This window comes from Silene latifolia, chromosome 9, assembly GCF_048544455.1.
Source record: "Silene latifolia isolate original U9 population chromosome 9, ASM4854445v1, whole genome shotgun sequence".
NCBI lineage: Eukaryota > Viridiplantae > Streptophyta > Magnoliopsida > Caryophyllales > Caryophyllaceae > Silene > Silene latifolia.
In genome coordinates, this window is record NC_133534.1 from 13899092 (window position 1) to 13918070 (window position 18979).

General features: G+C 38.1%; 1 protein-coding gene across 1 annotated transcript; it reads right to left on the minus strand.

Annotated features, from left to right (window-relative positions):
- Positions 1 to 10881: 10881 nt before the first annotated feature.
- Positions 10882 to 17250, minus strand: LOC141599147 (uncharacterized). The gene is made up of 6 exons (XM_074419074.1): positions 16909 to 17250; positions 13965 to 15569; positions 13401 to 13652; positions 13117 to 13197; positions 12115 to 12603; positions 10882 to 11289 (listed from the first exon to the last, which is right to left on the minus strand). Exons 2-6 carry the CDS (start codon positions 15150 to 15152, stop codon positions 11230 to 11232), a joined length of 2070 nt encoding a protein of 689 aa, XP_074275175.1. The 5' UTR covers positions 15153 to 15569; positions 16909 to 17250; the 3' UTR covers positions 10882 to 11229.
- Between the last annotated feature and the right edge of the window lie 1729 nt (positions 17251 to 18979).

The following is an 18979-nucleotide window of genomic DNA, read 5'->3' on the forward strand; positions in this document are numbered from 1 at the left end:
AAGTTGACGACATCCGTCTCAATAGTAGGTTTATGAAATTAGAGAGATTATAATAGAGAGAAGTTAGAAAGTGAAAATGGAAAGAAAAATGAAAAGGGGTATAATCGCCAATAGTGTACTACGATGAGTAAAATGTGTACTGCGAAAATCAACACCCTATTAAAAATATCTAACTTTTATATTTTTTGTAAATACGTAGCTAACGATATTTAACGCGTAAAACACGCGTTGGCAAACGTGAAAAAAGAAAGTGGTAGAGTGGAGTTGAATGGAGGAAGTATTAATTACTTATGGTAGCCAATTAACTCGGTCCTTATCTGGAGTTGTTTTACTGCAAAATTTAAGGTGGGGGCCACAACTGACAACTGCATGCACAAACAAAGTCTGGTACGAGTAATGTATAATACGACAATCGTAATTGTACTCCTGACTGACATTCTCACATCTGCGCCTTCCACTATTTTTGCTTACACCATTTTCATTCCCATTTCCATTTCATCGTATATTGTACTTTTACCACCCTATCACATAAATTTGTTACGTACTCAAATATATTGTGGAATTGTTGATTCTTTTTTTAATTACCAACAACAATTTGTATGAATTACTCTTCAACCATATATTGCTAATTATGTTTCGAATTATCAACAACTTATGAGTTACATATTATAGGCAACGACTATGCTAATAATTTCAATTTTATTGCTCCCTTGAATGAATAATTGTGTTGAGCGTAACAATTTTATGAATATAAGTGATACTCTTGTAAGTAATTATATAGAAACACAAATTATAGAATAATATTGTCGTACGGTGTGAGATAATTCTATCTTGATAACCAAATAAATAACTGTAATATAGTCTTACACAAAAACTATTAAATTTGTACGTCGATTGATATAAATGCCATACAATTATAAATTAAAAATAAAAACAAGAATTTTGAAAGTTTCTCTCCATTAAAATTGCAAAATTATAAAAGTTGGTGATTTTGAGAGAGTACAAAATTTTGAGCTCAATAAAAATTAATTTATTTCTCGCAGCTAACTTGGCCTTTAGCTGGATTTTTCCTGTCTATTTAAATAAAATTGTTTTTTACAACAATCTAAATAGATTTATCTAAGTGGAATTATGCTCGACTTGTTTTAATTAAAAACAAAAATTACCGTCTTAAGGGAGAATAATCGCGGTAAAACATAACACCAATCCTTTTATTCCTGAATATTACCGTGATACAGTTGTAAATTTGTAATTACAGTCGCAACAAACTCAAATGCGAAACCAGAAAATGACAAAAAAGTATTGACACCTGTCCACATATTTCCAACCTCATTTCCCAAAATACCCTCCACCTTTTCTTCTGTATAAAACCCAAACCCCTCTTTAAACCCTCCTCACTTGACCCTCCTCTTCTTTCCTTCATCTCACAAAAACAGAGCAACAATGGCGGAATCTGGAAACATTGTGAATTACCAAAACTACCCTTCCTCCATTCAAACTTACCCAAATCCTCAACCTCTTTCTTACTCTTTTTACCCATACCATTTATCTGTTAACTACCCACCACCTTTTACTAACTACACTCCAAGTTTAACTACTCACACTCCTGATCCAAACACTGAAATCTGTTAAGAAGTATAATCGTGTGTGTCATTGATCATTAGCCTTAACACGGCTTATATAGAATACATAGACGATATGGGTTGGGCCTCAATACAATACAATGATATATTCCTAATATATTCCTAATACCCCCCTCAAGCTGGAGCATGAAGGTCGAGAATGCCCAGCTTGCGGAGAAGGTAAGAAAATTGTGGAACACCTAAAGCTTTTGTAAAGATATCGGCCAGCTGATCAGTAGTGGACACGTGCCCGGGACAAATCAATCCATCAGTAATCGCGTCTCGAATGAAGTGACAATCAATTTCGATATGTTTCGTGCGCTCATGAAAGACCGGATTGCGCGCCAAATCTAATGCTGATTTGCTATCGGAGAAAATAGATATGGGTGTCACAAAGGACACGCCGAGAGTAGTGAGCAAGCCTTTGAGCCATTTCAATTCGCAAACCAATTGAGCCATAGATCGATATTCTGCCTCTGCGGAGGAAAGGGATACCGTCTGCTGTTTTTTGGTTTTCCATGATATAGGAGAGTCTCCAAGAGTCACAAACCAACCCGTAATGGACCGTCTAGAAGGAGGGCAGCCTCCCCAATCAGAGTCACACCACCCACGAAGAGATAATGCACTATCAGCCCGAAGCAAAATACCTTGACCCGGACTACCTTTCAGATAACGGACAACGCGGTGAGCTGCCAACATATGGTCACGGCGCGGATTACTTAAGAAACGGGATAAGATGTGCACGGCATAAGACAAGTCGGGGCGTGTCACAGCTAGATAAACGAGACGACCAACGAGCCGTCGGTAAGACTCGGCATCATCACAGGGAGGACCGGAAGCTAAGCCAAGTCGATGATTCTGCTCGATTGGCGTGGCCACGGGCTTAGAGCCAAGAAGACCTGTTTCAGCAATAATATCAAAGGCATATTTTCTTTGACTAAGATAAATACCAGCTTTGCTACGCGAGACTTCTAAGCCGAGAAAATATTTGAGTTTACCGAGGTCCTTCATATGGAAACACGCACCCAAGTAAGCTTTGAATTTTGCAATTGCAGCTGTATCATTACCCGCAATGATGAGGTCATCCACATAAATGAGCACGAATAAACGCACCGCACCATTGGAATAGGAGAATAAAGAGTAGTCAGAGTATGAGTGAACGAACCCAAAATTCTTCAACGCAGTGGTTAATTTAGCGAACCAGCATCGCGGTGCTTGACGGAGGCCATATAATGATTTCTTTAACCGACAAACTTTACCTTCCTTGCCTTTACTAAAACCCGGAGGTAACCTCATATAGACCTCTTCGTCGAGATCTCCATGTAAGAAGGCATTGTGGACATCCATCTGATGTAATTCCCAATTATTGACAGCGGCAACAGTTAAGAAAGCGCGGATAGTAACCATCTTGACCACAGGCGCAAATGTCTCTCCATAATCCAAGCCTTCAACCTGATGATTACCAAAAACAACAAGACGAGCTTTTAGGCGTTCAACGGTACCATCCGACTTATATTTTATCTTGTAAACCCATCGACAACCAAGAGCTTTTTTGTCTTTAGGAAGATCAGTGAGCTCCCACGTGTCATTACGTTCAAGGGCATCAATTTCGGCCTTCATAGCATTGCACCAGCCGGCATCGTGTATGGCGTCCTTAAATGAAGGTGGCTCAATTCCCGTCGTAATAGCTGCAATAAAATGACGGTGTTTCTCCGAGAAAGAATGACAATTAAGATAGTTTGCTAATTCATAGGGCGTACCTGAAGACGACGCAGACGGATTGGATGAGCTAGTGGAGGAGGATGGATTGCGTGTTGTGTCGAGCACATAGCCTTGTAAACGGGAATTAGGAAATTTAATGCGGTGTCCCCGGCCAACATGAGGATCGTGTGAAGTGCTGGTAGTAGCATCAGTACCGGCAGCGATGTCAGTTTCATCAACAAGGGGACCGGTTTCAGGAGCAGCTGTATTGGTCTCATTAGCTCCTGTACCAGCCGCAGGTGTAGCCGTATCAAACCCATTGGCAGCCATGTCATCGGAGCCATTGAAAGGTTCATCAGAAACAAGGGGAGAAGAAGGGTGTACAGGGTCCGTAGTGTGGGCAGTGAAGGGAAAGATACCTTCATGAAAAATAACATCGCGAGAGACAAAATAGGACTTTGTCTCAAGGTCAAACAACTTCCACCCTTTCTTATCACTCGGATAACCAACAAAAATACATTTGCGACCCCGTTTTTCAAATTTATCCCCGCGAGTATTTTGGTTGTGAGCAAAAGCTAAGCAGCCAAATACACGTAAATTGGCATAGGACGGGCTAACACCATACAAACACTCATAGGGGGTCTTATTGTTAATTAAAGGTGAGGGAGTGCGATTGATGAGAAAGACCGAAGTAAGTATACTTTCGCCCCAAAAGGATTTATTCAAATTGGCTTGAAATAACAGAGAACGAGCAACATTCAAAATGTGACGGTGTTTTCTCTCAACCCGGCCATTTTGTTGTGGAGTTCCAACACAAGATTTTTGAAATTTAATGCCATGGGCTAAGAAATATCCAGCTAGACAATTGAATTCGGTCCCATTGTCACTTTGGACGACTTTAAGAGACTTAGAGAATTGAGTAGAAATCATATTAACAAAATTCAAGAACATGTCCGTCACTTCAGTTTTATCAAGCAATAAGTAAACCCAAGTGGCACGAGAAAAGTCGTCCACAATTGTCAAAAAATATTTCGCACCACAAGAAGACGGGATACGGTAAGGACCCCATAAATCGCAATGGACTAAATCAAAAATATTCAATGCACGCTGTTCATTATTATGAAAACTATTACGATGTTGCTTCGAGAAATGACAAACATCACACACCGAGTCCTTATTAAATTTGAAATTGCTAGCAAAAGAAATAGTCTTGATGACTTGATCAGACGGATGCCCAAGACGACGGTGCCAAAGGTCACGAGATCCTAGAGCACTTACTTGATGAATACCCGCCGAAGGAGCACACGCGCGAATCCAATACAATCCATCCCTTAGCTCACCAATCCCAATCGTCGTCTTCAAAGAACGGTCTTGTATCAAACATGAACTCTTAGCAAACTCAAAAATTAAATCACTATCAGAAGTAATTTGCGGTACGGACAGCAAACTACAAGTGAGACTTGGGACATAGAGGACTCGGCTAAGAGTAAGAAAACTATTAATATAGACCGAGCCCATAATTGTGGACTCAACCCGGTGCCCATTCGGGAGACCAACGGGTCGAGCTGGTATCGTCTGACAGTCCTGCAAACAAGAGATATCACCGGTAACATGATTAGAAGCCCCAGTATCAATAATCCAAGAAGGCATACCACTTAAGCGATCCGAAGTAAGGACGGTATTGGTAGTAATCATATTGGCCTGAACAACAGGCTCCTTATTAGAACCCGAGGCACCCGTGGTCTGACCAGCAGAGGACGAAGTGCTAGGGAACGGACCAGACCCACGAGTGCCCTTAGCAGCACGAGCACGGCGTAAATCAGCAAGGGTACGCGGACGATCACCCCACCATTCCGGGAATCGCTGTGATTTAATGAAGCAATTTGAAGGTTCATGACCACGAGTATCACAAAAGGAACAAAACAGACCCCGGCGTTGTGCACTCTCCTGCTCACGCCTGTCACGCCAATTAGGAGACTGTCGTGGCATAGCATACGCCACAACATCAGCCGCATCAACTTCGGTCGTAGAGGAAGAGCGAAGTCGCTCCTCTTGAAGCACAGCATGATAGGCACGAGTCAAAGAAGGTAACGGGTCGAGTTGAAATTGTTGAGACCGAATGTTACCATACAAAGTAGAATCGAGTCCCATAAAAAATTGGTGGAGACGCTCGTTATCGAGTCGTTTAATGGCATCGGGGCCAATATTGCAGCTACATTTGCCACATTTGCAGGAGAAAGGAGGCTCATGAACAATTAAAGAGTCCCAAATCATTTTAAGTTTGCCAAAGTAAGTAGTGACATCCATACCTTTAGTTTGAACACAATTTTTGAGTTGAGTTTTCAGATTGTGAATTACTGTACCATCGACGACGGAGAATTGCTCGGCAAGATCATTCCATAAAACCGAAGCGTCCTCGACATAAGAAATCGAGTCAAGCAAGGACGAATCGATAGTGTTTCGAATCCACTGCACAAGAGTACAGTGTACGACTTCCCAATTTTCAAGAAGGATTGGGTCAGTCGGCTTCTTTATAGTGCCATCAATGAAACCGAATTTTCGACGCGATTTCAAGGACATGCGCATAGAGTTCTTCCAATCATCGTAATTATCACGTCGTAAAACGACATTCGAGATTTTGGCCTCGGGAACAGCATTGGAACCGAGGTAATAAGGAGATTGTGAGTCGATCTTAGAGTTGGTAGCGACGTCGTCATCACCGGCCATTGTGGCTGCGGAAACGATCTTCGTCGTGAAGAAAAGAAAGGGTTTTTTTTTTAGGGTTTTGTTAGGGTTTCGTGAGGAAACCTGATCCTGAATTCCTGATACCATGTTAAGAAGTATAATCGTGTGTGTCATTGATCATTAGCCTTAACACGGCTTATATAGAATACATAGACGATATGGGTTGGGCCTCAATACAATACAATGATATATTCCTAATATATTCCTAATAAAATCGCACAGAGCTTTGTTCATACTACTACTACAACAATGGTGAAGAAACAAAAGAAGAAAACAAACCCTTTTGAAAACATCAACAATGACGGAACCCCAAGGTTTTACGAATGCCATTTTTGCCCTCGTAAGTTTTCCACTTCTCAAGCTCTCGGAGGTCACCAGAACGGTCACAAACGCGAGCGTGCTGCTGCTCGTTGTGCTACCGCGGCTGCTTCCGCCGTCAAGTACGACGTCGTCCAGGTGCCACCTCAGAATAATGGCGGGTTCGGGTTCGGAACCGGGTTCTGTAGTTGTTGCGGTGTTAATGGCAGTAATAATAATAATATTAATAGTAGTAATAATAATGGTGGGTTGATGAAACAGGAGGTGAAGGCGGAAGGGTATTTTGGGAATAATAACAGTGGGGAGATGAATCAGGATGCGGTGTCGGGTTTGGGTTTTGGTTGCGATGGTTGTCAGATTCCGGCACTGCCTCCGAATGTGGCGGTGTCGGAGTGGATGGAAGGCGGTTATTTGGTGGGATTTGAGGATGAAAATCTGTGTTTTAATGAACAGGGTGTTGGTCAGTATGTTGTTGATGCTTCTTCTACTGCTATCATTCCTCATCATCAATCTAATCCATTAATTAATCTTAATCTTAATCTATCTCTTGGTAATTTCTAGTTATAAATAATGTCATGTTGTTTGTTTAATTTCTCTTAAGTTTGAAGAATTTACGAGGATTATTAACTGATTATTAAGTTAATTATTAGGAGTAAAGAGTTGAGAAGTTTAATTTAGATCGAGTTTTATTGTTAGATCGATACGGAGTTGAGAATTTGATTTTAATGATGATAATCATGGTGTTGATAATTCTTGTTAATTAATGAAGTTCTTAGTTTACTCATTTACCTGAGTTAATTACATTGTTGGATCTCCTTAATTATTACGGCGTGTTGCGTTTTACTCCGTAAATACAGGATACATCTACAAAATGAATGTTGCAAATATATTTTCACGTACCATTTCAATTATTTACGGGTTTCCTTTAGTATTCTTTGTGAAAGGTAACATCAATTTAGCATTTTCAATAACTTGCTCGTCGATGTTCCTATTTTCAATGGAGCCAAAGACTCAATAATTATGCACCTCTTATGAAGTAGTAATCAAAGGTGGACCTGCCGAAACTGGTCCGATCCGAATAACCCAAATTCGCACCTAAACTCGAATTGACCCGACCCTATTCAACCTAACCTGAATATTTATTATCGCAAACTGATAATTATCCTCGAATAACTTAAAAACAATTCACCCGTAAATGACCCAACCCAACCCAAATTCTTACATACTCGAACAACACGAATCAAAATGGCTCGACCGAACTAACCCATTTGCCAAATCTAATTAAAGGTAAGTGTGATTAAATTGTTAATTAATCAAGATGGTAGAGAACAAGTTGAAGCAAGATTAGCTAGCTCGCACACGAGTTGATGTAGATGATTCTCATGATTACCTCATTTATTACTTGATTTACCAATCTCCATATTTGGCATCTCACGGGTTAACATGCTGCTCTATTTTACAACATTATTATGATTGTGCTCCCAGACTCTTATCACTGAATCGCAAATTCTCGTCTAAAACGGTCACTATACGTATTAACCTTAACTGGATTAGCTTGGTTATTATCTAGAGTTGTTTTGATGCAAAATATAAAGTGGGGGCCACAACTGACAACTGCATGCACAAACAAACTCTGGTACGAGTAATGTAAATACGACAATGCTAATTGTACTCCGATCCTGCACATTCCCTTTATATGCACACCATTCACTATTTTTGCTTCCACCATTTTTCCATTTCCTAATGTACTTCTGCAGTTCTACCAGCCAACCACATTACTTTGTTACAGACGTAAACTATAATCGATTTTTTTTAAGGGTAATGATAAATACAACTTTTAAGGTTATATGTATAATGTATATATACCCATCTTCCTTTTAGGGCCGAGGCTGAACCAATAAGGGTCATTGCGTAAGTGCGCTGAGCCGTTAATGCTAGCACCATGCTTCAGTATGTCAATTGATTAATTGACTAATGGAACACATTTTTTTGGTACGAACGGAGTAAAATCTATAGTAAATTATTTTTTTGATGAATGATAAAGTTGGTATCAATCTTAGTAAATAAATGACAAAACCATAAAAATGAAACTAAATAAGTAATCAAATAACTGAAATCACATAAAAGGAATAGTATATTTCTTTCCCTTCTCGCCATGGTCTATTAATCGAGATCGTTCATGCAAATTCTAAATTCAATAATTAGATAGATGTGAATGAAAGTTTAACAGAAGAAGTTAAAATTGCCAAGTAGTGATCGTAACCAAAGTCATACAACTTTAAAACAACCACGGTAATAATAAATGAGATCAAACTCATGAAAGTAAAAAACTCATAACTTCTTTAAGTTGAAATACATCATCACCTCATCTTAAAACCAAACCGAAATCAAAACCAAAAACCAAAACCAAACTACATACTCTGTTACTTCTCAAAAACTCAAGTCCCTAACAACAAAACTCATAACTCAAACAAAAAAAAAAAAGGATTAATTAATTAAATTACTTCTAATATTTGAATACTTTATTTATAAGTAACTAGAAATTACCGAGAGACAGATTAAGATCAAGATTAAGTAATGGATTAAATTGATGATGAGGAATTATAGCAGTAGCAGTAGCAGCAGCAGATGCATCAACAACACCCTGTTCATTAAAACACAGATTTTCATCTTCAAATCCCACCAAATAACCTCCTTCCATCCACTCCGACTCCGCCACATTCGAAGGCAGTGCCAGAATCTGACAACCATCGCAACCAAAACCCAAACCCAAACCCGACACCCCATTCTCATTCATCTCCCCACTGTTATTATTCCCAAAATACCCTTCCGCCTTCTCCTCCTGTTTCATCAACCCACCATTACTGCCATTAACACCGCAACAACAAGCACAGAACCCGAACCCGCCATTATTCTGAGGTGGCACCAGGACAACGTCGTACTTAACGGCAGAAGCAGCCGCAGCGGCGCAACGAGCAGCCGCACGCTCGCGTTTGTGACCGTTCTGGTGACCACCGAGAGCTTGAGAAGTGGAAAACTTACGAGGGCAAAAATGGCATTCGTAAAACCTTGGAGTTCCATCATTGTTGATGTTTTTAAAAGGGTTTGTTTTCTTTTGTTTCTTCATCATTGTTGTAGTAGTAGTAGTATGAAGAAAGCTTTGTTCAATTTCAGTGTTTTGATCAGGAGTGCAAACAGTAAAATTTGTAGTGTAGTTAGTAAAAGGGGGAGGGTAGTTAGTAAAAGTTGGAGTGTAGTTAGTAGGAAAATGGTATGGGTAAGATGAGGAAGGAAAAGGGTGAGGATTTGGGTAAGTTTGAATGGGGGAAGGGTAGTTTTGGTAATTCACAATGTTTCCAGATTCCGCCATTGTTGCTCTGTTTTTGTGAGATGAAGGAAGACGAAGAGAGGGTGAAATGAGGAGGGTTTTAAAAAGGGGTTTTGATTTTATACAGATGAAAAGGGGAAGGGTATTTTGGGAAATGCACTTGTAAATATGTGGACAGGTGTCGATACTCTTTTGTCATTTTCTAGCTTCGCATTTGAGTTTGTTGCGACTGTAATTACAACTGTGTATTCAGAAATAAAAGGATTGGTGTTATGTTTTACCGCGGTTAATTTCCCTTAAGACGATAATTTTCATTTTAAAATTAAAATAGATCAAGCATAATTTTTTTTTTTTTTTTTTTTTTTTTGAAATCTAGATCAAGCATAATTCTAGTTAGATAGATTCATAGATCTATTTAGATTGTTGTAAGGAAACAATTTCATTTAAATAGACAGTACAAATCTAGCTAAAGACCAAGTTAAGCTACCAGAAATAAATAAATTTTTATAGAGCTCAAAATTTTGTACTCTCAAAACCACCAACTTTTATAATTTTGCAATGGAGAGAAACTTTCAAAATTCTTGTTTTTTCTTTTTTATTTATAATTGTATGACATTCACTCGATCATGCCTCCCCTTTTATATCAATCTGACTTACAAATTCAATAGTTTTTGTATAAGACTATACTACAGTAATTTATTTTATCATCAATAAACAGAATTATCTCATACCATACGACAATATTATTCTATGGTTTTTGTTTTTTAAATAATTTACTTATTTAGTTACACTCTTCTCAAAACAATTATTTGTTCATTGGAGCAATAAAATCAATATAATTAGCATAATCGTTGTTTGTAATATGTAACTCATAAATTGTTGTTGATAATTCGAAACATAATTACCATTTACCAATATACTGCGTATATATATGGTTAAAGAGTATTTAAGCAAAAATGGTAACTCATACAGATTGTTTATGTGATTGGGTGGTAAAAGTACATTACCAAATGGGAAAAATGGTGGAAGCAAGCAAATAGTGAATGGCGCATAAGAGAATGTCAGGAGTACAATTACGATTGTCGTATTATATCACCAGACTTTGTTTGTGCATGCAGTTATAAGTTGTGGCCCCCACCTTATATTTTGCATCAAAACAACTCAAGATAAGGACCAAGTTATTTGCTACTAGAAGAAAAACGGATATTACCGTCTTAAACAAGAATTTGCGTATATACATAAGTTTAACCTAAAACTATACTTTTACTGCGAATGAGAAATGGACCATCTATTTGGAGATGATCCTTATACAAAAGCAGGTGGTCTAGACTCGAGAGTCAATGGTACAATTGGAACGGATTTTATTGGTTAAAGATGAAAGTAAGCTGTACAGTAGAAAGTTGATGCAGATACATAGTTCAAGACGGAACCATACAGTGATACAGGTTAACTGTACAAGAATGTACGCTGCAACAGGAAGGATGGATGTTTCATTCCTCGACGAACTTATACAATTTATGGATCGCCAATCTTGAAATACTTGGGATCCTTTGGAAAATGGTATTCCACAGTGAACTGCAATAAACCGACAATTTAACCATCAAATTATGCACAGAACTTCAGGACAATTACTGACTCATACTTGCAGATAGTTTCGAATTATGGTCGATTCATAAAGAGCCAAACTTCTATTTCTACATGTAGGCAACTCGGCATGTGTCATTCAGTAGTACTAGCTCCTACTGACATAATAAGGTCACTCACGATAAAAACCTTACACACGGCGTTAATAAACCTACTCGTTGGCTTACAATAGCATATTTTAACCATCAAATTCTTGGGAGAACGGATTTTTTTGGTGACTAAGGACTAATATTGGAGAAGGGATTCTTGGGGACAAGTTTTTAAACCCGTGTCGACTAATTGAGAATCAAATACTCCGTAGCTGGGTTTGACTCAACAATGCTTCCATCCTTTTCTAAGTCATCTCATAAAACAACAGTGGCATAGGCAGGACTGCTGTTGGACGAAAAAAAAAGCCAAAATACAGTGGCGAACCTTCAAATTAAACAATGGGGGCTGGATTTAACCTATGACCATATGCTTACGTTATAACTCTACCTTGTAAATCAATTAACCAACAGTTAATCTTAACAATTTTATATTGTAATATTGAATTTTCTATATGTCAGAGGGGCAGACCCTTCCTGGACTTTCTAAGATCCGACATTGCAAAAATAAGTGGCCAAGATCGTGACAATTCTCATCTTCAGCATGCCTCTAGTTTTTCTGACCACACTCTCCAGCATACAGAATGGATAGGATATGAACAAATTTTGACTTGCATTTTTACTTATATAATAAACATAGAATGCATTTTTAATTTTTTAAGCATCATACCTTGCCTTCATCTGAATCTGCATGCCTTTGAGGGAAGACTACTCTCATATCATTATATAGGTAAATTCTGCGGTCTTGTTCAATACCACTGCCATTATTTGTTGGACTTAATGTGTTAGATTTGCACCTCTGAACTGATTTAGAAGATTTCTTTGGTGGAGGACACAAGAAGCGAAGATGAAGAGCATAACGAAGGGCGCCACAGCTGCTGCTATGCTTGACCTTAACGGAACCAGGAGAGCCTTTCGTTGGAATTTCACTGCATTTAGCCTGGCAGAAATTCTGGTCGCAGGTATCTTCGTATTTGCTTGCATTACCACATAAGGAAGTTGTGCCCATCTTTCCTACACAATTTTCTAAAGTGTTGCATCCATCACATTCAACTACCACAGTTCTTTCTTCAACCTCCGAGTTTTGAACTTCACCGCCCTGCTCAGGCTCATCACACAATTTAGCAGATGCAAGAGTGACCTTCTGGCGCAAGAACGTCTGTTTCAATTTAATCAAAACAAAGATAAACACGAAGAGTCTTTAGGGATCCTGGTTGAAAGAATGTGAGAAAATAACTATTTACATTTCACCACTTTGAAAGTCAAATACACATGTTCATCTTCATATAGAACAATGTCTCTCACATAAAACATTTACGTTGTATCTTTAGCAGTGAGTCTTGTATGAGACAGCTCACATGTGAGACTGAGTTAGTTTCACATATAAGACCACCACCAATTAGGTCAATGTATGACACTATGACCTAATTGGCTCTCATATATGAAACATTAGGGATCGTGGTTTGTTGATAGAAGCAGGAATCCTGAGCCAAATTTATACATGACCCAGATAAATCAGATTCGACGTGTTTGAACAGTAGACAAACAAATGCAAAACTGGATACCAGCTCATAGATACACCGACTTCCCCCTTCAAAACAAATGTGAGAGCGAAAAGATGTTGCAACACCTCAAATTTTAGCATCAATCTGAAAAGAAAGAGGTTATGTACCTTAGTTCCAGCAGGCATGTCACTCAAATCATAGTTGCAAAGAAAGGTATGTATAGGTGTTTTTTCCGGATTGCTGAGGACCTGCAGATTAAGGTCGATGATAAAAGTTAAAAACGGCAATGAACGTCACTAGAATTTTTTTTTTTTTTTTCTGTGAACAGAACTCTGTCACAAGGATGATTTACACATGCAACTATGCAAGGCAGTACGACAGATACCACAAAAAGCCAAATGTACAAATTTAATGTAGAACAGAGACCCAAACCAAAAGTTCAAAAGAGTACCAGCTGTATACGTCCTTTCACGGGAATGTGCAGACGACTCTTTACATATTGTGAATCATCAATACCAAGACTTTTACTGAAAGTCTTGCCACCACTCCTACACGAAGTAGAGTTGCCACCGAGATCTATTGATGCATAGTAGAGTAAACAGCTATCTCCATCGACACTGGTTACAGAAAATGGTAGTTTCTGTGACTTTGGCGAGAAGTTTCCTCCAGTAACACTTAAAATGGCGAGGAAACCGTCGATGTTCTAACAATATAAAAACAGAGTAACTGTCAAATGGGATCATTCGATATCATCTTTTTAGAAGAATGGAGTCATTAAACATCTCAAAAACACAAACAAGGAAGTTTCTTTTACAGAACCCTCGCTAGTTGAAGCCTGTCTCTAGATCCCCAGCATGTTTAAGAGAAGGGAGAGAGCGAAAAATCTGAACCCTCCTCACATGATCCACGAGGGAGGAAAAAAAATAAAATGATGGTAGCATGGCAAAGCCACTTATGTTTCAAATGAACTGGAAAGTCCCCATTGAACATTGCTCCAGAGACGAAAGTACAATACCTGATGAGCACTACATGAAGAGATTCTACCAGACAAAAGGGACTCTTCAAATGAGCCAACCAAAGATCTCCTAATAGATAGCCCTTTTGGAGTTCTGTTCGACCTCGCGCTATGAGGACTAGGGGGTAAATCATGACTTTTAGGAAAACTAAACCCACTGATAGAATCTAAGGACGATGGCCGAAAGTATTCAATTGATTTCCCTTCTCCGGCAGGGAAGACCAGTCCATCAATAGGCCCATCAAGTGACAGACCGGCGCTGTTGATAGCCATATAGTCAATTTCTAATTTCTTCATCCTTCCACATGATTCCCGACCAAGTGGAGATGACGGAAGAGAACTGAGGGTCATTCTTTCCCGGCAGTCAGAGTTCCCTACGACATTGGTTTCTACCTTGTTTAATTTTTCCAGGAGGCTAAATCCTGGAGGTGAAGAACCAACATCAAATGAGTCATGGTCTAATGGGAAAGGGCCATCAACAGAAAAAAATGAGGCCTTTCTACCAGCTACAAAAGATGCATTTATACTTTTTCTGTTGTACGAAAATGATGACGGTGGGGTACTTAATTGGTCCTTAAGACCTGTATTTTCCTTCATAGGCTCTTGTTCTCCTGAACTACATACTTTCGCAGTTGTGACGGCGGAGAGTGTTCCATATCTGACGCTCAAAGCATCTCCTTTGAGGTTGCAAGGAAAGAGCATATGGTTCAGTGGTGATAACATTGGCTTTCGAATTGTTAATCCGCACGACACATTTTTGTCCACAGCAGCACCGACCTCATTTGGGGAATCACCGTCCTTATTCACTTCACAGGATATTGCAGTTTCATTTGCATGAAACCCTACTTTCCGAGAAACAGGCGTAACATTCACACTCAGTTTAGAACCCAAACTATCACTTCCCCTCGAACCAATTTTCACTCTGGGAACATAAGGTACAATATCGCTGTTCGCTCTAGGTGCAGAACAGTCACTTGGAGTACCCACATGTTTCACGGCACCACTTGAAAGATCTCCCCTCGAAGAAAGTGGCAAATTCCTATCTGGTGGACTTGAAAATATTCCACATATTCCATCCAAATCGCAAGTGCTAACACTACGACAATTAGGAGGATTTTCAATGTACTGGCTTTGTGGAACCAGACAATCCAAATCAGATTCATTTGAGATTACTTGGGGTAAACCCATTGCTAATCTTCCTATTCTAGAACAAATTTTCTAAAGTTCTGAATCAACTACTCGTCTAAATATATGTTTGCCGTCCCTATCGATTACATTGCTCTACCAATAGAACCATCTGAGTATTTCCTATTTCAGAACGGTCTTCAATGCCTGAAGTTGTTGAGCTCATTGAATCTAACTTCCCTAGTCCTATCATCATGCAAACTACGGTACCACTCAGTCCAAACAACAGATTTGAACAACTAGATACTACTTCCCAGAACAATAGACTATACAACCTCCATATCCACTAGCCACATCGCTTCCATAACAACACTAAAGAGCACCACAAAGAATCCCGTGAAATCTAATCACCCAACAATTGGAAGCACAAATTTCCTGGCACGGAGAAATAACTTCAGCACAAGCTATGATCATTTAAACCTGCACATGTATAAATGACTACTGAGTATTAATTTGACAAATCGATTCAGTTGATTGGTTCTAAACTCACAGAGAAGCACAAGCAATACACTGGCATAAATAGGATGTAAAGCAATATATCAACAGAAACCGAGAATTCAATCCCTATACTACACATCTTTGTATACATACACAATCACCAAAAATGTTCAATAAAGCTATGAATTTAAACTTGTGCTATAAAATCTAAACCACATTGACGGTCTGTTGGCACGAGGTCATAAAATGAGGAAACGGTGATGTACTTTTGAGCAAAATTTAGGTTTATAGTTCAAACGATCCGTTTATTACAGTGGTAGTGCTCGTCCACATCTATTCAATTACTTCTCTTCTTTGTTCTCCATTACCAAGTTAATACCATTTTTAAGCATTGTATTAAGTAGTGATAATGAAATTAAAGAAAACTTGCATTTTTATGTTAGAGGTAAATTACCATGAGCATTCATTATGAACATTTCGAACAAAAGTACCAAGAAATTTGTTATTAATTTTTTACTTCTACCAATCAAATTTACACACATGACACATACATACATTACTTAAAGGAATTAGTATTTCTAGAATTGCGCTATGAAATTGCGATCAATAAACGTTCCATTAAGAAGCAAGTTACTAATCGCTTCAGCTCAAAACAATCAGCAAGACAACCACCACAAATTTATATAACTACTTCAGCTACGATATAAATTGCGATCAATAAAGGTTCCATTAACAAGAAAGTTACCAATCGCTTTAACTCGAAACAATCGTCAAGACAATCAAACAAATTGAATCAAACAAATTTAGTGATCACATAGGTAACTACGTCCGGAAATGTCAGTAAAATTCATACAATTACTACATAAAACTGCAACATTGAAAAGTTACATTAACAAACAAGTTACTAATCGCTTCAGCTCAAAACAATCGCCATGACAACAATCAAAGCATAGATAACTACTTCCGAAAAATTACTGTAAAATTTACTCCCTCCGTCTCAATCATTTGTCTTTGATTAAAATACTCGTCACAATGAATATACGGAGTAAAAGGTAAACAAATGACTGACGACATGACATTGAAAAAGGTTACATTAACAAGCAAGTTACTAATCGCTTCAGCTCGAAACAATCATCACGATAACAATCAAAGCATAGATAATTACTGTACAATTTATACAATTACGATCAAGTTACTCGTATCATTTAATCACTTCAGCTCAAGATAATCATCCAAACAACAATCAAACCATGAAACAAACCAAAAAAAATCATACAAAAACATAGAATTAAAGAGTAAAGTATGAATTAAAATAACGCACCAAATTAAAATGGAGAAAAATTCATGATGAAATTATTAATTGATTTTATCGAAGGAATTAAAAAACGGCGAATTAGGTAAGGAAAAAAAAAAGGAAAAAGATTATTTAGGGCGAAGTTTGGGAGGTTTGATAAAGGAGGCAGGATAATGAAGAAGAGGAGTAATAGAAGAGGTTAGGGATGGTGACATAACCATGACTTCTGATTTTTTTCCTTTCTCTATTCTTCTATTTCTTCTCCTCCCCTCTTTTTTTTATTCTTTATTTTATCTGTATCTTTTTCCTCTGTAATTATTTTCAGTCAAATAAAGGTGGTGGTGAATTTTTGTGCAACGAATCATGTATTCCGTATGTTGCTACATAATGCTATGTATACTCCGTACTTCCGTTTTTGGTCAATTCATCACTCCTACACTTCTACAGTACCACGATTTTTAGACTATGTCTATCAATAACATTCACTAAAAGAAGACAAAAAAAAATCATCATAAAATAATAATAAAATAAGCCTTGATGGAAAAAAATCGCAACATTGTGTTATGCTGCAACACTAGGTTGTGACATTGTGATTTCTCATTTTTCGCCACTTGTCAACTACTTAATGGGTAATATTATTAGAGATATAAAAGGTGTGATATAATAATAATAATAAAAGTGAATGTCATGATAAAATTATTGATAAAGTGAACAAATTGAGAGTGAATGTTATTGAGGTAGAAAAGTTATAAAATGGTGAGAATATTAGTTTTATATTCACAACACTCACATTACAAATGTTATTGATGTACATAGTCTTACATTTTACCAATTCTGGAAGACCGTCGGTCAGGTTAGTTCAGGTCTTTTATTGAATTTGGGTTAATTCGGGTCGGTCGGATCATTTTGGATTTTGGGTTTGTTAGTCGAGCCTGTTTCGAGTCAAGCGGGTCGGGTCATTTTCAGATGAATAAGAGAGAAAAAGCCAATTTAAGTATTATCGGTTCAATTAGAGTTATGTTTTGTCGGGTCATTTTCGTTTTGGGTGGTTTCGGATCGAGTCATTTTCTGGTCGTGTCAGTTACGAGTCAAGAAAGTTCGGGTCATGTTCAGATCGGGTCAGTTCGGGTTTTCGAGTCACATTCGGGTGATGTAGTTCGGGTCAATTTCGGGTCTCGGGTCAGCCTTTTCGGGTCGGGTCAATCGTGTCGGGTTACTTTTGTCAGGTCTACTTGGGATGAGAGTAATTATTAGGAGAGCAATAGAGCTTAAATGAACTAAAAAATGGAAAGAAGGGATGGGGTTTGAGATAGAAATTGATAGAAATGAGGAAATATAGTGTAATAGTATGTAATAGTCCCTCCATTAAGGGAGTAATTGTTAACTACCTCTCCCCCAAGTAATGCATTACCTCCCTATGGAGGTAATAATTCTCCCCTCACGGCCTCACCTCCTCTTTTCACTCTCCAAAACCACCACAAAGGCACAAAGCATCAATCTCGTCTCATTTCTTCTTGTTTTAGCTCTCATTACTCCCTTAATAATTATTTTCATCTCAAGCAAGCCCTTAGAGCCAATAGTCTCTCCATTTCCTATTAATGGTTCGGATCGCATTCTGACAACATCTAACGGTTCTAATTTTATTCATAAAAAAACAAAAACAAAAACAGGAGTGAATGGAAAATTATTATTAAAAGGGATTGGGAGAGGAAATGGATTTGGGGAGTGGGGAGGATCATAATCCCTTAACTTAAAAGTTGCAACGTCTCACCTAGGTAGCACCGAAACGGATACGGACACGGACACGTGACACGGCATCCCATGAAATTTAGAACACGGGGCACGTTATTTAAATTTAATAAAATATATATTTTATAGTTATAATTAACGTACCATTTTATTTTTATAAATGTATTTGATAATAAATTTAAATAATTGAAGGTAAAATTTGACTTTGATTATAACTTATTCTCATTTTCCACTCAAATCCATCTTCTAATCAATTTCTTTCAGTCTTTCGACATCTCATTCCTCGTTTATAGATATCTGACACGTTAAGGCGTGTCCGATGAGTGTCGTGTCGGACACGGGACGACTG